Source organism: Sprattus sprattus (genome assembly GCF_963457725.1).
Source record: "Sprattus sprattus genome assembly, chromosome: 7".
NCBI lineage: Eukaryota > Metazoa > Chordata > Actinopteri > Clupeiformes > Clupeidae > Sprattus > Sprattus sprattus.
Window position 1 is genome coordinate 5,642,089 of NC_137926.1, and position 21,466 is coordinate 5,663,554.

At 47.0% G+C, this 21,466-nt stretch overlaps 1 protein-coding gene across 3 annotated transcripts in view; it reads right to left on the reverse strand.

The window, feature by feature from the left end:
* The window catches only part of slc25a25b (solute carrier family 25 member 25b), a gene marked incomplete at both ends in the record, with an annotated part of 33,065 nt that overhangs the window by 3,309 nt on the left and 8,290 nt on the right, over positions 1-21,466 (reverse strand). Inside the window, 7 exons of one of the 3 annotated variants that reach the window (XM_080841633.1) lie at positions 1,161-1,268; positions 1,469-1,621; positions 3,164-3,322; positions 6,098-6,209; positions 7,703-7,735; positions 8,767-8,854; positions 9,446-9,572. In XM_080841633.1, coding sequence (XP_080697759.1) covers positions 1,161-1,268; positions 1,469-1,621; positions 3,164-3,322; positions 6,098-6,209; positions 7,703-7,735; positions 8,767-8,854; positions 9,446-9,572 — 780 coding nt within the window. Of the gene's footprint in view, positions 1-1,160; positions 1,269-1,468; positions 1,622-3,163; positions 3,323-6,097; positions 6,210-7,702; positions 7,736-8,766; positions 8,855-9,445; positions 9,573-11,926; positions 12,080-21,466 lie in introns of those variants that run through there. The other 2 variants (XM_080841635.1, XM_080841634.1) reach the window with 2 other exon arrangements.

Sequence of the window (21,466 nt, forward strand, 5' to 3'; positions counted from 1 at the left end):
ACATAATTCCATATGTGTTGTTTCGTAGTTAAAACGTCATCAGTAGTAATCTACAATGTAGAAAATAATAAAAGTAAGGAAAAAACTAAAGCGGTGTCCAAACTTTTGACTGGTACTGTAGTTGGGTGGATTGTATATGTTTGGTGATCTTCACATGGATGGTGCCTTGGCGATATTATAGTCCAGGGTTGCCAATGCAAATTATTTTTATTTGAATGTGTGGGCAATAAGGAGATAGACAACATTAATAGAGAACCTATCCTTGTTTCACTGCCTCTTAAAAATGGTCATCACTTAAACTAAAACAGTGGAGTTCTTGAGAGCCATGAGTGGTCTGGAAAACCAACTCATTCCTGTAACTTCTGGAAGATCTAGCAGCATGTATCTGGCCTGCAGTACCACCCCTCACCTCCATGGGGTATCTGGCCTGCAACACCACCCTGCTTATACACTCACCTCCATGGGGTATCTGGCCTGCAACACCACCCTGCTTATACACTCACCTCCATGGGGGTATCTGGCCTGCAACACAACCCTGCTTATACACTCACCTCCATGGGGTATCTGCCCTGCAACACCACCCTGCTTATACCCTCACCTCCATGGGGTATCTGCCCTGCAACACCACCCTGCTTATACCCTCACCTCCATGGGGTATCTGCCCTGCAACACCACCCTGCTTATACACTCACCTCCATGGGGTATCTGGCCTGCAACACCACCCTGCTTATACACTCACCTCCATGGGGTATCTGCCCTGCAACACCACCCTGCTTATACACTCACCTCCATGGGGTATCTGGCCTGCAACACCACCCTGCTTATACACTCACCTCCATGGGGTATCTGCCCTGCAACACCACCCTGCTTATACACTCACCTCCATGGGGTAGATGCTGCTCTGGGCAATGGCTCCCTGCTTATACACTCACCTCCATGGGGTAGATGCCCACCAACACCACCCTGCTTATACACTCACCTCCATGGGGTCATCACTAAAACAGTTGAGTTCTTGAGAGCTATAAGTGGTGTGGAAAACCAACTCATTCCTGTAACTGCTGGAAGATCTAGCAGCATGTATCTGGCCTGCAGTACCATCCCTCACCTCCATGGGGTAGATGCTGCTCTGGGCGATGGCACCGGCCTGCTTATACACTCACCTCCATGGGGTAGATGCTGCTCTGGGCGATGGCTCCGGCCAAAGAACCTGCTACCAGCCTCTCCATGATGCCAAGCGTCTCCTGGTTACTGCCAATCAGCCGCTTGATCTGCCCAACGCACAAGGGGAGAGCAACCACACAGGTCAGTCAAAGCTGGACCAGTCCCTCTATAATAATATTCAGTACTTGACATCAAGTAGCCTGAAGCTATTTAATTTTCATAGACAGTAAAAATGTATGTACATGTAAAATTACTCATCATATGAGGAACATGAAATTATAAACAGTGTGCATAATGTTACTTATACCTGCTCGTAGGCCATAAACTTAATTGCCGTTTCTGGACCGATCTTGATGACGTTGATGCCGTTCCCTCGCCATAGCGACCGAATCCCGCCCTCCTTGATCATGTGCGTGAATCCCCCGGCGATGCAGATGTTGTTGCTACGGGAAGCGTGGACCTAGTCAACAACAGAAGCACAGACACAGCTGATTAAGAACAGCACAGCAGGAATATGCAGAGTCATGCTTTCCCCATATTAAAAAGGACCATTGTGATTAATAACAGCTCAGCAGGAATATGCCGAGTCATTCCCCTTATTAAAAAGGACCATTGTGAATAATAACAGCACAGCAGGAATATGTCGAGTCATGCTTTCCCCATATCAAAAAGGACCATTGTGATTAATAACAGCACAGCAGGAATATGCAGAGTCATGCTTTCCCCATATTAAAAAGGACCATTGTGATTAATAACAGCTCAGCAGGAATATGCCGAGTCATTCCCCTTATTAAAAAGGACCATTGTGAATAATAACAGCACAGCAGGAATATGTCGAGTCATGCTTTCCCCATATTAAAAAGGACCATTGTGATTAATAACAGCACAGCAGGAATATGCAGAGTCATGCTTTCCCCATATTAAAAAGGACCATTGTGATTAATAACAGTTCAGCAGGAATATGCCGAGTCATTCCCCTTATTAAAAAGGACCATTGTGAATAATAACAGCACAGCAGGAATATGTCGAGTCATGCTTTCCCCATATTAAAAAGGACCATTGTGATTAATAACAGCACAGCAGGAATATGCAGAGTCATGCTTTCCCCATATTAAAAAGGACCATTGTGATTAATAACAGCTCAGCAGGAATATGCCGAGTCATTCCCCTTATTAAAAAGGACCATTGTGAATAATAACAGCACAGCAGGAATATGTCGAGTCATGCTTTCCCCTTATTAAAAGGAGCCTGGTCAGCTGAGGTCATAAGGCTACTAATGACACTTCATGATTCACTGACTCAGCTCTCGCTGCCACATGAACCTCTGCAAGAGCTGAGCGCAGAATGCATGAGGCCTTTCCTATTAAATGCTTAAATTAATTATCAACAATTGATCAGATTGCATTGAAACGGACTGAATCCAAGAGATTATTTCCATCTTCATCTGTGTCAGAATGAGCCGGGGGGACTGTCTTGGTGTGTCTACAGGGAGCTGTTGTGACTGGTGAGTAAGCCTGCGATCGCAGGGTTCAAAGGTTAACTAACTCGTTGCATGCTTCCACATCATCCTCTGAGTCATTCAAAGCAGTTGGGCAATCTCTGTTGCCTCGAGTGAGACCGATTTAAGAGGCAGTACAGAACAGACAGAGTCTCAAGGGAACTGTTACGCAACCGTCTTTCCACAATAAAATTAACATCAACCACAGGACACCTGTAAAGAGTTTGATTGGTCCAAACGCTAACCGCCTGTCACAGTTACGAATAGGATGCAACCTTTAAGGATCATTTAGCACTTTGAGATTAAGTAGTCTTTCATTTTCTGGGCTTTCATGTTGCAGTTTGTATCCAAATGCAGACGACATTACAATCCTATCAACTCATTTTCCTTAAAGCATACCTCATGAGTATTAATATAGATGGATCCTGAGTTCCTGTATTTCAGCGTCACCCTAACAGCTTGGCACAGCGGTGCGCCAAACCACTATAGTGGGGCTGCCATTACCTGCATAAGCACTTTGAGCCTGTCCAGAGGAGCCGTGCAGGTCCGAGACACAGCGCCGGCACCACCTCCAGCCACCAGGTGGCGCCACCACATGCCGGTTATCTTCTCCTCAACCGTGAACTCATCGGGCACCGTCAAACTCTCACCAACATCAAAGATCTACAAGGACAGAGGGGGAAGTGCACAGTTTAGGGAATGTGTGTAAAACAGTCGGTAATATACTGCAATCAGTCTATATTAACATTTTTCTTTCATGGTAGTATTCCACTGTACTTTAGGGGTAACTCTATCCAAATAGTAGTTTCAAATGTAAACATATGTTGACAGTTCAGATGCCTGCTGCTTTAGTAAGAGGCTGAACTTGCCCTCCTGCTCCACCTGCCCTGCTCCACCTGCCCTCCTGCTCCACCTGCGCTCCTGCCCTGCTGCCCTCCTGCCCTCCTGCCCTGCTCCACCTGCCCTGCTGCCCTGCTCCACCTGCCCTCCTGCTTCACCTGCCCTCCTGCTCCACCTGCCCTCCTGCTCCACCTGCCCTCCTGCTCCACCTGCCCTGCTGCTCCACCTGCCCTCCTGCTCCACCTGCCCTCCTGCTCCACCTGCCCTCCTGCCCTCCTGCCCTGCTGCTCCACCTGCCCTGCTGCCCTCCTGCTCCACCTGCCCTCCTGCCCTCCTGCTCCACCTGCCCTCCTGCTCCACCTGCCCTCTTGCCCTCCTGCTCCACCTGCCCTCCTGCTCCACCTGCCCTCCTGCTCCACCTGCCCTGCTCCACCTGCCCTCCTGCTCCACCTGCGCTCCTGCCCTGCTGCCCTCCTGCCCTCCTGCCCTGCTCCACCTGCCCTGCTGCCCTGCTCCACCTGCCCTCCTGCTTCACCTGCCCTCCTGCTCCACCTGCCCTCCTGCTCCACCTGCCCTGCTCCACCTGCCCTCCTGCCCCACCTGCCCTCCTGCCCTGCTCCACCTGCCCTCCTGCTCCACCTGCCCTCCTGCTCCACCTGCCCTCCTGCTCCACCTGCCCTCCTGCTCCACCTGCCCTCCTGCTCCACCTGCCCTCCTGCTGTAGGGAACTTAAGGGTCAGGGGTCAGGTCTTGGACTTTGTTTACATTATTTACATTCTTACAATGTTCCAGAACAGAGTGCAGCAATGAATGATTAGTGGTGAGTGTGACTCAGTGACTCATGTGTGAATGTGACTAATGCCAGGTGTGCCGGGTGCTGTTTTAGGGCAAAGTCCAAAATAAGTGAATGACTAGGGTAATACGTCAGGCTCACTTGGGGGGGGGGGGGGGACGGACACTCCACCCCTACACCTGCTGCAGGTGCGTTACGTAAGAAACTAAATGAGACTGTTCCACAGCGATAACTGGGGGATAACTTATCAGGACGAACGGAAACAAGCTGGGGGGTGGGTCTCAAGCCTGTTCCACCCACTATCTAGAGGCCTCGACCCCAGCCACCGTAACACTACTGTAGTGGGCCTCGACCCCAGCCACTGGAACACTACTGAAGTGGGCCTCCTTCCCAGGCTCTGTACCTCTACTGAAGGGAGGCCTCCTTCCCATATGGAGCTCAACCCTTTGGGGACCAGCCAGGAAGAATGGCTGCATCTCCTCACACAAGCATGTGCCCAACTATAGATAGCACTTGGTGTGGATAGTTTCAGCGTCCCGATGCTTTTGACAGCTTAGACTGTAGATAAGGTAAAGAGGTAAAGCATGTAAATATGGAGGCAGACGGGATTATGCTGTGTTCCCACACACACTTTGGGAGGTGGTCAGCTGTACAGTCCATACACACTTTAGGAAGTGGTCAGCTGTACAGTCCATACACACTTTAGGACCTGGTCAGCTGTACAGTCCATACACACTTTAGAAGGGTGGTCAGCTGTACAGTCCATACACACTTTAGAAGGGTGGTCAGCTGTACAGTCCATACACACTTTAGGAGGCGGTCAGCTGTACAGTCCATACACACGTTAGGAGGTGGTCAGCTGTACAGTCCATACACACTTTAGGAGGCGGTCAGCTGTACAGTCCATACACACGTTAGAAGGGTGGTCAGCTGTACAGTATCATTTAGAGATTTTAGTGGAAACAGTTTTCAGCCAGTAGCTATTGCGCTAGGTCCTAGATAGAGAAACCCCAAGTTAACCTTTATTTCTCAACCACTCAACCCAAACACAAACTGCTCTGGGTCCTAGATATAGAACATTTAAGTTCTCCTTTATTACTCAATAACCCAAATACAAACTGTCCATCTCACCAAGAAAGATCAAGACACCTAGCGTTAGGTCCATTTTTTTCCCACAACAGTGATTCATATGTATCGTGATACGGCTCAGACGACTAAAAGAGACAACATCAGAATTAACAGCTCATGGGAATCAGGACACTTTCTGTCTCGTTCTCCAGGGAGAGTTTGACGTCAGCCAGTTCTGCTGATCTGTCCCGTGGGCTTTAAGTGGATCACGGTGACCCGGTTCACAGTCATCAGGGGGTATTTTAGGTGTAGGCACTGAGAGGACTAATAACCAACAGCTTAGAAAGGAAGGTTGACTCAGGTAGAGGTGTGTGTGTCTCTCTGTGTGTGTCTCTGTGTGTGTGTGTGTGTGTGCCCGTGTGTGTGAATAGACATGTATGGCATCTGTACATAGGGTCAGTAGTGTTTGATGCTTTTCCATGACCTTCGATATCAAACCAATGGATCTTTATAACTGTGCTTTTACACCCAGGGAATACACGCACGCACGCACGCACGCACGCACACGCGCACGCGCACGCGCACGCGCGCACGCGCACGCGCACACGCACACGCACACGCACACGCACACGCACACGCGCACACACACACACACACACACACACACACACACACACACACACACACACACACACACAAACACACACACACACGCACGCACACAGACACGTACGCACCGTGGAGTGTTTCCAGTAGAGGATGATTTCAGGGATGTTGTCGGCAGGATGGAGCAGGTGGTAGTCCCTCCACTCGTTCCAGTCGATGGTCATGGTCCCGTTCTTGTCCATGCTGGAGAGAGAGAGAAGGGAGCCGCTTTACACTGGGGGCTTTGCTGCCGCTTTACACTGGGGGCTTTGCTGCCGCTTTACACTGGGGGCTTTGCTGCCGCTTTACACTGGGGGCTTTGCTGCTGCTTTACACTGGGGGCTTTGCTGCCGCTTTACACTGGGGGCTTTGCTGCCACTTTACACTGGGGGCTTTGCTGCCACTTTACACTGGGGGCTTTGCTGCCGCTTTACACTGGGGGCTTTGCTGCTGCTTTACACTGGGGGCTTTGCTGCCACTTTACACTGGGGGCTTTGCTGCCACTTTACACTGGGGGCTTTGCTGCCACTTTACACTGGGGGCTTTGCTGCTGCTTTACACTGGGGGCTTTGCTGCCGCTTTACACTGGGGGCTTTGCTGCTGCTTTACACTGGGGGCTTTGCTGCTGCTTTACACTGGGGGCTTTGCTGCCACTTTACACTGGGGGCTTTGCTGCCGCTTTACACTGGGGGCTTTGCTGCTGCTTTACACTGGGGGCTTTGCTGCCACTTTACACTGGGGGCTTTGCTGCCACTTTACACTGGGGGCTTTGCTGCCCCTTTACACTGGGGGCTTTGCTGTCGCTTTACACTGGGGGCTTTGCTGCCACTTTACACTGGGAGCTTTGCTGCCACTTTACACTGGGGGCTTTGCTGCCGCTTTACACTGGGGGCTTTGCTGCCACTTTACACTGGGGGCTTTGCTGCCGCTTTACACTGGGGGCTTTGCTGCCGCTTTACACTGGGGGCTTTGCTGCCGCTTTACACTGGGGGCTTTGCTGCCGCTTTACACTGGGGGCTTTGCTGCCACTTTACACTGGGGGCTTTGCTGCCACTTTACACTGGGGGCTTTGCTGCCACTTTACACTGGGGGCTTTGCTGCTGCTTTACACTGGGGGCTTTGCTGCCACTTTACACTGGGGGCTTTGCTGCCGCTTTACACTGGGGGCTTTGCTGCCGCTTTACACTGGGGGCTTTGCTGCCGCTTTACACTGGGGGCTTTGCTGCCGCTTTACACTGGGGGCTTTGCTGCTGCTTTACACTGGGGGCTTTGCTGCTGCTTTACACTGGGGGCTTTGCTGCTGCATACGCCTCAAAGAGGAGGTGTGCCTCTATTGTGCCGGCATACGACACAAAGGAAGGAAGGAAGGCTCAAACATGTGCAAACCAGTCACAGAATACGCCTGGGATTTTGTTCTTGCCCCATGGCATATAGTAACGTGCCACAGTGCAAGAATACAGAGTGCAAAAAGAGTGCTTCATTTTTTCAGACAAACATTGAACTCAATCTCAATTTTTTTTTTTTTTGCATACCAGTCAAAATGATATGGAAAATAGTTTTAAACTGATTAAAAAAAAAAAAAAAGAAGCCAAATGAAATCAAGGTCAAGGCAGGGGGAGTAACCAATCAGGATGAGCAGAAAAATTGGTGAACAGGCAGGCCAGGCAGAGAGACGGGAGAGAGAGAGCACTACTTACTACATAATAGGAGCAAAGATTTTAGTCCTTATTCTGAGTCGAGAAAGACGGAGAGAGAGGAAGAAAGAAAGAAAGAAAGAGAGAGAGAGAGAGAGAGAAAGAGAAAAAAGCGGACAGGAGGTGCACACAGACAGTTAGAACACAGGACGGAAAAGCACAACCGGGGGTTCTTTGCATCATCTGTGCAATCCTACATTTAAACGGGGTCACTGTTCTTAAGATTCAAGTTAGCGAATGAGAATATTTTAGCTAGGTAGCGGTCAAGTTCATTTAGCTACTCACAGACAGTGTTATCGTATCATGTTATCGTTATCATACCACCATGATGACCAGTCCAGAGTTAGAGCATGTACAGAGTTAATAAGTGCCCTGTGGTTCCCATGGTGCCTGAGAGCTAAGCTAAGGAGATGGATGAATATCAGGATGGGGATGGGGCCGCTGGACCACAGGATGGCTCTGAGCCAGCATAGCACTGCTAACAAGGGCTCTGGACCTATGCACGCTCAGAGCCAGCATAGCACTGCTAACCCAGGCTCTGGACCTATGCACGCTCTGAGCCAGCACAGCACTGCTAACAAGGGCTCTGGACCTATGCACGCTCTGAGCCAGCACAGCACTGCTAACCCAGGCTCTGGACCTATGCACGCACACTCAGAGCCAGCATAGCACTGCTAACCCAGGCTCTGGACCTATGCACGCACACTCAGAGCCAGCATAGCACTGCTAACCCAGGCTCTGGACCGGCAGCACACACGCTCAGAGGAAACCCCAGCGCTATGGGTGTAGTTTGGGGAGCGACAGGAGTCCGGTTACTGAGTCAACCCTGGAATCTGACCTCCACCCAGTCAACACAACACTGAACCAACTGCTCTGGACTGAGTCATCTGACAGGACGGAGGGGTGAGGAATGGGGAGGGACAGAGAGAGAGCTAGGGGGGGTGGGGGGGCAGGGAGCGTGTGAGTGAGAGAAAGAGAGAGAGTTAGTGTGTGTTTGGGGTACGGTGTCCACCACACACACACAAACCATCACCAGGAGTTCCAGGGCGGCGGCTTTTGCGCCTCACCTTTTGAGGATCTTCTCAGCCTGCTGCTCCGATATGTGCACCCCCAGGTCACGCAGCGACTGCTGGATTTCCTGCGAGTCGATGCGACCTGCATCACAGAACGCCAAGGGAGAAAAACTGAATGATATGTGTGGAGAATACAGTAGTGCCCCCTGGATCAGCAGGGACCATAGATAACCAAAACCGCAGACAGTAGCGAACACCATATAACATTCATACCTATCATGCAGTTTATAAATGACACATAATAACACATGAATTATCCTCTCATCAAATAAAATAAAACATTTATAACAATATTCTGTAATAACAGTTATGTGAATGTGGTCTCTCACTTAAATGAATAGGATTGACGTTTTTGCTTAACCCTCAACGGACGATGGATCAACGAAAACTAACATTTTCACCTTTTCCCTTCTCTCCTTCCTTCTGTTACGTTCTAGCCCCTCCCTTCGGTAAAGATGTGAAGGAGACGAGTCGTGTTTAAAACACGACGATGTGGAAAGGCTTCTCGGGGTGGTGTGGCATTAAAAAAAACGTACGAACCTTTACATTTTCCACTTAATATTTTTTGGCGGCAGAAAACCGTGTCTATCTGAAACCATGGTTACTGACTCAGCGGATACAGGGGTTCCACTGTACGAAACTTCTGCTTACAAAACAAAACAGCACCACCTACCATCATTCTTCTTGTCCAGACTCTTGAACACAAGCCTCAGCTTCTTCTCGTGGTCTCGCAGGTAGTGGACAAACTCCTCAAAGTCCAGCTGCCCGTCCAGATCTTTGTCCCCGGCCTTGACGATTTTCTGAAGAGGAACGAGAAAACAGGATGATGAAATCACAGAAGAAACATTAGTCAATAACTTACAGTACAGCACACACACACACACACACACACACACACACACACACACACACACACACACACACACACACACACACACACACACACACACACACACACACACACACACACACACACACACACACACACACACACACACACACACACACACACACACACACACACACACACACACACACACACACAAACCCACTTAGAGAGAACCACCAGGGGTCATGTAATGGACAAATACAGCCAACAGTAGCCTATTGACACAAGCCACCCAGCATATGGGGTCTGTTGGCACAGGGGTCCTTAAAGGGTCTATGTCAGACATCTGCGGCTCCATTAGCGGTGTTTGGACCACCTTGGTCACGTTCAGCCCAGCCAAAGAGCCCAGCCTGCACGAGTCATTGAGCAGAGAGGGACCTGATTTGTTCAGTACTGTTCTCTCCCCCTCCTCCTCCACCCATGCCGATGAATCATTAACTCTGTTAGCCAGGTTGTCCCTCCGAAGTGTTACATATACAGCACCAATACGAGGTGTACCTCCGCTGATAAAGCTCTGAGGGGACTTTCTTTTCCCCCCCAGAGGTGATGACCTCTGAGGGGTCACTGGGTGACATGAGCTGCACCTCGCCGGGAGTACCTGGTTTCCTGTGGGGCGCCACTGGCCTGTTCACCTGATCCCCGCGGTGACAGATACCGACGCCTGATCTCCGTGGTGACAGATACCGACGGAGAAAGTTAGGTGCGCTCCAGCGGCACGTTCTCCGGCATCGTGAGACCAATGCCGTTTAATTATCTGGCTTTGAATTATGGCTAACGTGTGCCGAACTAAAGACAATAGAGAGTTACAGGGTAGGTTGCTCTAGTGTGTTAATCATCATGTCAGCGTGAACGTAGTTACTTAGTAAAACAAAAGGAGCCAACATTAGTTGTTGTGCCCGGATTAAAAAATCACACCAGTGTCCATGATTTGATTTTCTTTATTTTACATTCGACTGACTGATACCAACTTTTCTATTCTAGAGTGACACCACACAGGTATTTCAACAACATGTCATGATCTGCGTCTGTCACCTGCCTGGTTTACCACTATTGGGACATCGTGTCACTCAAAACTTCTAGGCATCTAAGCCGTGACGCCCTGAGCACTGTGCCAAGACGGAGACGCACCGAGCACCCTTGCCCGCATCACAGAGGCTGCCAACAGTTAAAGATAGATGTCTTAACACCACGGCCAAACCACACGACACGAGAACACCTAGAGGCACACCTAAGCCGGACATGCCACTGCCAAAAGGCCTATCTACTTGGACAAATGGGTCAAGCTTAAGTATCAGCTTCACATGCCATTACGACATAACCGCCATCTCAGTTCTTTTTCTTGACAGATACCGGTATTGCATGAATGGCACTGTTCATCTGACACCTCTCACTGAATAGTGTGATCTATTAACTATACCTCTGCTTATATTAACAGCGTGATGAGTTATCATCAGTCATAATCAGGTTACAACACAAAGAATGCAGAGGGCAGGGGGGCACTGTGGCCCAACCAGTAGCCCTGACCACATTCGGGGCTTGATGCCCATGGAGGACACAGGTTCCATTCCGGCCTGATGTCATTTCTCCTGTCCACTCCCCACCTCTTCTCCCTCTCATTTCCTGTCCCACTCTTCAGTTCAACTATCGATTAAAGGCCAAACAGCCCGAAGCTTAATTTTGGCATGAAGCTGTGGGCAGGTAGAAGTTCACTTGGAGAGCATCTGCACTATCCTGCCACGTCAACTGAACCTGTTAATATGACAACGTAAACAAAGGAAGAAATCTGATACTTGTAAGCTGTATCTACCGAGGAATGGCAGGAGATGTTATGCATTACTATAGAAGATCACGGCAAGCATGTTTTCGTTGTTTTGACAATGTCACTTAGGACCCGTCCCTGATCTGACGTCAACCCAAGGATCTACTTCTAGAATAAGGCACTGCTAAAGACAATGCGTGTCTGACGCGCATGAAGGGATTGAGACGTGGCAAATACATGGCTTAATCTGGATTAAATTAATGCCACTAATAGATGGAAAGGCCATGAACCGAGGGCTCAAAAGTACCTGCCTGATTATATCTACCTATATAAATCAATGGATGTGTAAAATGCATGTGTAAAAAACAAAACAGGCAAACAGAGAATAACGGCCATTGATTAGGAAATGTGATCAGCTAAATAAGAATGTACAACTTTTTGCATGATTACTATTTCAATCGCGCAATGTCGCAAATCGACCGATTTATATATTAAACACAGCCTACCTTCCGCCACTTCCGATATGTAGAAAATTCTTCCGATGGAAGAAACAAACTCAGTTTGAAGAGCGACTTTAATTGTAGTCCATTTGATTCAAAATATTCAAACTCGGTTTGATTCTGGCCTGGAACAGGCACGTAAAGGCACAAGCACAGCATTTTAACACAAGAAAATGTATAACAAGCTAATAAATAAAATAAATACGTATAATAGCTCCTCACTCGAAGCAGCAGCTCAAACTGTCTAAAAGCCGGCGTTTCACACATGGCAGTAAGAACAACCCAAAGATCCCGCCCACACTGTTCAAATACACAATCTGATTGGACACCCGCCCGTGTGTAACCTTGACCATAGGCGTGTTAAACATGAAGCCAGCCAACAGTGAGACGCTAAAAAAGTGGAGGGATCAGTGAAAGGTTCAGCCCCTCTTTGAGAAAATGTGCAAATTACTTTAAAACGACTTGAGAAAAGGGGTGCTGCTTAACTGACAATGAATTTGGTAAGAAATTAGCAGAGGATTAGAAGGGCTCTGATATTAGCATCAAATAGGAAATGTATGCACAGATTGCACACACACATTTTTTGACATTTCTGCACGCGCACTAGAAGGCCTGTATTTATGTGTGTGAAAGGTTAGGTGTAGACATATAATTACTAATGATCCTAGAAACGTCTGAAAAATAGGTCACTTAATGTACCTGAAGACTGAATTGAACACCTAGCATGAGTAAGGGATTTATGCTCTGGGGTAATACCAATTCAATCTGGGTAACTATATCCAGGCCTGTATTACTCTTGTCCTTTTGAAAGCAGGCATTTGGTTAAGTAATAAAAAATGAAGAAGCACAGACTTTTACAAGACATTAAAGCAGCAATATAGAGTTCTGATCCAAAACTAGTAAGCTAACTACCTAAACGACATGCAAAAACCACCAACACCCAAGCTGACACTGATAGAAGCTTGTCAACACACTAAGTGGTGTCTTTTGTCAGCATAGCTTTTCTTCCATTTTTGCAGGGGGTTCCAGCCCGTTACACAGACACAGGTGTTTATCTGTCTTTCACATAACCACGCTATCAAAATGAATTTGAGGATGGTACCAAAACTAGTTGCCTATAAAACCATACCTAAAAAAGTTTCAAATCGTTGCCTAGTGTTACTTTACATGGAAGATGATCTGATAATCTTACCCTGGCACACACAAATCCACTAACTTAACTGGGACCTCTGCTCACTAGTGCCTGCCTTGTCTGGATGGCAGAGGATACAAGTTGAAAGTGGCAGTCAGACGTATTTGCAACATTAAACACAAAGACCTGTGCTCCCAAACAGCAGTCAGTAAGACATGCGCTGGCAAGTTGCAACCCATTCTCCTGTCAAGGTCTAGGTGAACTTGGATGAACTTGGGGAACTTGGATGCTTGCAGCTTCCAAAACATTCAAAGCTACTCCACCATAAACTCAGATTCTCTTTATATGTTGTAGCAACATCAATCACACACTGTGCATGATGTATTAGTAGGCAGAAGTTTGAGATGCTTAAAATGTTGATAAGAAAAAGACAACCCAGTTGGTGTGTGTATTAGCTGACAGACGTAGGCCTACATATTCATTACACGGTAGACTGACTGACTCAGATGTAACTGACTCAGATGTAACAGAGGCCATGTGTGGGAGTCCTTTGGCTCATCTGCAGTCACGAACGGCTCATACAGCGTAAGAGGGAAGTAAATCACATATCTGTTTTCTCTATGAGCTGAGCTTTCACTGCTGAGCTCAACCCTGCTTGCCTGCAGCTCAGATGCACACACACACACACACACACACACACACACACACACACACACACACACACACACACACACACACACACACACACACACACACACACACACACACACACACACACTTGCCTGCAGCTCAGATGCACCCTAGAGCTGGGATCGCAGCACCTTTGCAAGGTGAAGCTACTGTAGCAGCGAAACTTGAGTAAAACCTGATGCTATGTTCAAACAGCTCATCTTGGATGGGACTGGCATCATAAACAGAAATAAACACACAGATCGAGCGGAAGACAGACACACAGACAGAGAGGAACAGACACACAGACAGAGAGGAAGACAGACACACAGACAGAGAGGAAGACAGACACACACACTAGGGTAACAAGATGCCACCAATCTGATGTTAATGTAAGATGTTCATGGCAGCCAATGGCACGGTCCTATTTTGTTCCTGCTACTGGAATCACCCCCTGCCTGGATGGCAGTGATGTCATGCACCTGAGAATGAGGGACCCACGTGTGTATGTGTGTGTAAGTGTAAGTGTGTGTACGCACGTGTGTGCATGTGCGGGCTACAATAAATGCAGAACCTGCGACCAAAAGAGACATGCAGAGGCTCCCCTTTCACTCAAGGGCTATTCCCAGACAAGTCACAAGATGTGTGGGGCCCCCCTGCTGCACGCTGACCACTGGGGGGACCACTGCGCTGACCCCTGGAGACGTCATCATGGATTTGGAGGCCCGTGCTGTTACTACACAAAGACGTCACAAGTAGGGCCGGGGGGCGTGAGTGGACAAGTGAATAACAACAGAGCGAGCACATGTTTAATGAAGGATGAAATTCCTGGAAGGGCATATTTCTGCTTGACTTCATTTTTTTCTTGGTAAGCCAGGAGACACAGGGGGCACTCAAGTCAAAGTATGGCAAGTATGCACTACCTGACTATGAATCTGTGTATGGTGAGTAGTATGTACTACCAGACTATTAATCTGTGTATGGTGAGTAGTATGCACTACCAGACTATTAATCTGTGTATAGTGGATAGTACATACTACCAGACTATTAATCTGTGTATGGTGAGTAGTATGCACTACCAGACTATTAATCGGTGTATAGTGGATAGTACATACTACCAGACTATTAATCTGTGTATGGTGAGTAGTATGTACTACCAGACTATTAATCTGTGTATGGTGAGTAGTATGTACTACCAGACTATTAATCTGTGTATGGTGAGTAGTATGTACTACCAGACTATTAATCTGTGTATGGTGAGTAGTATGTACTACCAGACTATTAATCTGTGTATGGTGAGTAGTATGCACTACCAGACTATTAATCTGTGTATGGTGAGTAGTATGTACTACCAGACTATTAATCTGTGTATGGTGAGTAGTATGTACTACCAGACTATTAATCTGATTATGGCGAGTAGTATGCACTACCAGACTATTAATCTGTGTATGGTGAGTAGTATGTACTACCAGACTATTAATCTGTGTATGGCGAGTAGTATGCACTACCAGACTATTAATCTGTGTATAGTGGATAGTACATACTACCAGACTATTAATCTGTGTATGGTGAGTAGTATGTACTACCAGACTATTAATCTGATTATGGCGAGTAGTATGCACTACCAGACTATTAATCTGTGTATGGTGAGTAGTATGCACTACCAGACTATTAATCTGTGTATGGTGAGTAGTATGTACTACCAGACTATTAATCTGATTATGGCGAGTAGTATGCACTACCAGACTATTAATCTGTGTATGGTGAGTAGTATGTACTACCAGACTATTAATCTGTGTATGGCGAGTAGTATGCACTACCAGACTATTAATCTGTGTATAGTGGATAGTACATACTACCAGACTATTAATCTGTGTATGGTGAGTAGTATGCACTACCAGACTATTAATCTGATTATGGCGAGTAGTATGCACAACCAGACTATAAATATTTGTATGGTGATTAATGTGCACTACCAGACTATTAATCTGCGTATGGTGAGTAGTATGCACTACCAGACTATTAATCTGTGTATGGTGAGTAGTATGTACTACCAGACTATTAATCTGTGTATGGTGAGTAGTATGTACTACCAGACTATTAATCTGATTATGGCGAGTAGTATGCACTACCAGACTATTAATCTGTGTATGGTGAGTAGTATGTACTACCAGACTATTAATCTGTGTATGGCGAGTAGTATGCACTACCAGACTATTAATCTGTGTATAGTGGATAGTACATACTACCAGACTATTAATCTGTGTATGGTGAGTAGTATGTACTACCAGACTATTAATCTGTGTATGGTGAGTAGTATGTACTACCAGACTATTAATCTGTGTATGGTGAGTAGTATGTACTACCAGACTATTAATCTGTGTATGGTGAGTAGTATGTACTACCAGACTATTAATCTGTGTATGGTGAGTAGTATGCACTACCAGACTATTAATCTGTGTATGGTGAGTAGTATGTACTACCAGACTATTAATCTGTGTATGGTGAGTAGTATGTACTACCAGACTATTAATCTGATTATGGCGAGTAGTATGCACTACCAGACTATTAATCTGTGTATGGTGAGTAGTATGTACTACCAGACTATTAATCTGTGTATGGCGAGTAGTATGCACTACCAGACTATTAATCTGTGTATAGTGGATAGTACATACTACCAGACTATTAATCTGTGTATGGTGAGTAGTATGTACTACCAGACTATTAATCTGATTATGGCGAGTAGTATGCACTACCAGACTATTAATCTGTGTATGGTGAGTAGTATGCACTACCAGACTATTAATCTGTGTATGGTGAGTAGTATGTACTACCAGACTATTAATCTGATTATGGCGAGTAGTATGCACTACCAGACTATTAATCTGTGTATGGTGAGTAGTATGTACTACCAGACTATTAATCTGTGTATGGCGAGTAGTATGCACTACCAGACTATTAATCTGTGTATAGTGGATAGTACATACTACCAGACTATTAATCTGTGTATGGTGAGTAGTATGCACTACCAGACTATTAATCTGATTATGGCGAGTAGTATGCACAACCAGACTATAAATATTTGTATGGTGATTAATGTGCACTACCAGACTATTAATCTGCGTATGGTGAGTAGTATGCACTACCAGACTATTAATCTGTGTATGGTGAGTAGTATGTACTACCAGACTATTAATCTGTGTATGGTGAGTAGTATGTACTACCAGACTATTAATCTGATTATGGCGAGTAGTATGCACTACCAGACTATTAATCTGTGTATGGTGAGTAGTATGTACTACCAGACTATTAATCTGTGTATGGCGAGTAGTATGCACTACCAGACTATTAATCTGTGTATAGTGGATAGTACATACTACCAGACTATTAATCTGTGTATGGTGAGTAGTATGTACTACCAGACTATTAATCTGATTATGGCGAGTAGTATGCACTACCAGACTATTAATCTGTGTATGGTGAGTAGTATGCACTACCAGACTATTAATCTGTGTATGGTGAGTAGTATGTACTACCAGACTATTAATCTGATTATGGCGAGTAGTATGCACTACCAGACTATTAATCTGTGTATGGTGAGTAGTATGTACTACCAGACTATTAATCTGTGTATGGCGAGTAGTATGCACTACCAGACTATTAATCTGTGTATAGTGGATAGTACATACTACCAGACTATTAATCTGTGTATGGCGAGTAGTATGCACAACCAGACTATAAATATTTGTATGGTGAGTAGTGTGCACTACCAAACTATTAATCTGATTATGGTGAGTAGTATGCACTACCAGACTATAAATATTTGTATGGTGATTAGTGTGCACTACCAGACTATTAATCTGCGTATGGTGAGTAGTATGCACTACCAGACTATTAATCTGATTATGGCGAGTAGTATGCACTACCAGACTATTAATCTGCGTATGGTGAGTAGTATGCACTACCAGACTATTCATCTGTGTATGGTGAGTAGTATGCACTACCAGACTATTTTTCTGATTATGGTTTCACCTCTCCTGTAGTCAGCATACTTCTGTTTTCCCCTAAAAGCCTGTGGTGTTCTGTGTAAGCACGTCGTGAGAGCTACACAGGGTGTTCATTAACCAACCACAGCCCAGGGGCAAAACAACAGGCCGACAACAGGGTGTCACACAACGTGTACCATCCACGTCGGTTAAAGTGTGTTGTTGTCGGTAGTGATGAAAGGTGAAAGGGAAGACACATCCGACGCGGTGGGGTAATATTTACCCTCTACGGCAGATGCCAACAGGAAACAGACCACTTCACGCTATCAGTGTTTTATCACGCCTCGTTGTATAACAGCCAACTGAAGAGGCAAACATGTTTGTCATGAAGAAGGCTAACTAGGTGCCAGGCAGAGGACCTAGCAGGTGGATTACCTAACACTTCGGAGAAAATCCTTCACAGAGTGTGGATCACTGGTGGTTGTTGGCTGGCAGGTGAGAAATAGGCTTCTTATAGCAGGACTCCAGGGAGTTCATGAGAATGGAGTGTGTGTGTGTGTGTGTGTGTGTGTGTGTGTGTGTGTGTGTGTGTGTGTGTGTGTGTGTCATGTATTGTATTTAAATACGCATGGCATTGCTTTGTTTGGTTTGAGTGGGAGAGTGACAGGTGCTACATCAAAACTGACTAAAAGTATAAGAACGGTCAAAATAACAGAGACTGGGGTCTCATCTTCACTTAAAAGCCTCCAATGTTGCTCTACCCTAATATTTGTAGGTCACTTACGGCACTGAGTAAGCTACCTACACTCAGTAAGCTACCTACAATGTGGTTAGGTCGGGAAGCAAGGCCAACTCCTGGATCACCCCAGCTTTAGCAGTCCAGTCAAAATAATACGCTACTTTACGATACTTAACACTTTTGATCAGAACATTCTGAGAATAGTGGCTTCAAAGAGTCAGTAGTCTGGTACAAAGTATCCTCTTGGAAACAGACACAGACACAGAACTAGGTCCTAGTAGGTTACATTCACTTCACTGACCCAACGGAAAGGACGTAACTCAACTCCAAATCTAAACAAAAAAAAACTGCCCATGATGACTCGGATCACACTTTCAACAGCTCAGGTTTCACAAGGTGTCTAAGTAACTTTATGATAATCAAACCCACACACACACACACACACACACACACACACACACACACACACACACACACACACACACACACACACACACACACACACACACACACACACACACACACACACACACACACACACACACACACACACACAGACACACACACAGTAGGTACATGCTCCCTTTGATCTGTGTTCTGTTCTAGAACAATCTAGCACTTGAACATTCCAACTCTAATTCACCTCCGCAACCCAAACACTCCCACAGGCTGCCAGCCAGGCACTCAGACAAGCTCGCTGCTCTACCCTTCCTGGCCGCCTACTGTGAGTGGCCCTAATCAGCTCCGTTTTATTGGGCTGTTTTTCCTGACCACACCACTACAAGCTCAAGATTATGAATGAACACCTCTGCACTGTTTTTCAGTCTCTGTACAAAATTGTGCAATGTTGCACGTTAAAGGCTGGACAGTAACTTAGATCATAGCTCTGCAACTGAAAATTAGCCTTGGTCCAAAGACTGCCGTTCTTGTGGCAGTAGAGGCTAACATGTACACCAGGTGAAGGAAAAGCCTTAGAATGCACACAGACAGACTCTAAGGACCACGTGTTTAAATGCTCACACTTTAGGACTTGGCTACAACAGTACTAAGACAACAAATTATAAAAGATAAGTGTACGTTGCTTGACATAATACAATAGATAATCCTAATTATTTATATATAACCATTTCTAGCAGTGAGCCTTCAGATGCTTATCTCTTGCCCTGAAGGTAACATAGCAGCAGACCATTCACTGAACCCTGGATTAGTGTCTGTCATTACACGGTTGCCACGGTTAACGGTTGCCACGGTTAATGGGGCAATTGTGTTGCCAGGCTCCCCATGAACTCAACAGCTTTGGTATAATTGGGCCAGTTACGTTCTGGCCAGCAATTACTGCCTGCAGTACCTTAGGGTAGCCCTCAGGTGGCGCCACCATGATGAGCACAGTGGCTCTCTTCCTTGGTGTTTCACCGGCCAATTCCTGACCACCGGCAGCTTCTTGACCATCGGCAGCTTCTTGACCACCGGCGGCATCCTGACCATCGGCAGCTTCTTGACCACCGGCCGCTTCTTGACCATCGGCAGCTTCTTGACCACCGGCGGCATCCTGACCACCGGCCGCTTCTTGACCACCAGCCGCTTCCTGACCACCGACCGAGGGCTCCTTCTGGTCACCATGTTTCAGCCTGTCCTCCACCTTCCCAGAGTCCTCCTCACCAGGCTGGCTGTTTTGGCCGGTCTGCTCAGTGGTGGCGACGGGTTCGCATTCCGCCGGGGATCCCGACCACCAGCGGGAAAGAGACGACCACACACCCCCCAGCATGCTCCCGGATAGAAACACTCCGACTCCGGCTCTACCCCCAGCAGAGAGCGGTGTGTGTGTGTCTTAAGATCCTTTTGATGCTCTGAAGAAAATCAGGCAAATGTATGACGCTGCCACTGAGAGATTCAGTGTTTATGAACGTGGATGTGTGTACAAGAGAGAGAGAGAGAGAGGTTGTGATCTCTCACAGTTATTCCATACGACAGAGAATGTGTGTGTGTGTGTGTGTGTGTGTGTGTGTGTGTGTGTGTGTGTGTGTGTGTGTGTGTGTGTGTGAGTGTGAGTGTGAGTGTGAGTGTGAGTGTGAGTGTGAGTGTGTGTGTGTGTGTGTGTGTGAGAGTGTGTGTGTGAGTGTGAGGTGTGTGTGTGTGTGTGTGTGTATGTGTGTGTGTGTGTGTGTGTGTGTGTGTGTGAGTGTGAGTGTGAGTGTGTGTGTGAGTGTGAGTGTGTGTGTGTGTGTGTGAGTATCTGGAGATGGAAGTGCTGAGGCAGCAGCAGCAGCAGACGCTGAAGAGGGCAATGAGGTCGTGCTCCAACCGCAGCGAGGGATTCCCTGCGTCACAGTTCACGCTCTCGTCAGCCGCGTCACAGTTCACCCTCTCGTCAGCCCCCAGCAGAAAAACAGAGACAGCACCACAGCCTTCGGCCCCTCAGCATAGCACGCTACCATCCTAGCACAGGCTCAGAGCACAGGCTAACAGCACAGCCTCAGGGACGCACAGACCTTTGGCTTGGGCAGAGAGGCTCAGCGCCTTACATCCATTTTAGATGGGAATAGAAGAGTTGGGGGGACACTGCAAAAAAAGAAGTAGGAAGTACAACGTAGAATTACACTATCGCCACTCCAGTAAATAACTTTTTTTGAAGCTCAGGACACAAACCAAGCAGAGCATAAGATAATGTAGCGTAATGTAGAGTGTCAAACTCCACAAGGAAAACTCAATAATCTGTGTCTTGAGGGAGCCCTCTTAGCAGCCCCCCCCCCCCACCACCACCACCACCTTTCTCCGTCACTGATGTCTCTGCCTCTGCCTCTGTCTCCGGCCGGGATGCAAGGGTCTGTAGGTTACTCCTGAGTGGAGAACTGAGGGTGATGCGGTAAAAGAGCTTCCTGAAAGCTGCATTCTCACTGCAGCTGTGGCTCGGCCAATCACAGGCACCCACACTGACAGGTCCGTCCGGAGGGGGTCCAAAGGCTGCACTAGCAGCCAACCGGAGCGGAGGATAATCTTCCCTCTGACTGATGATTTCTTGC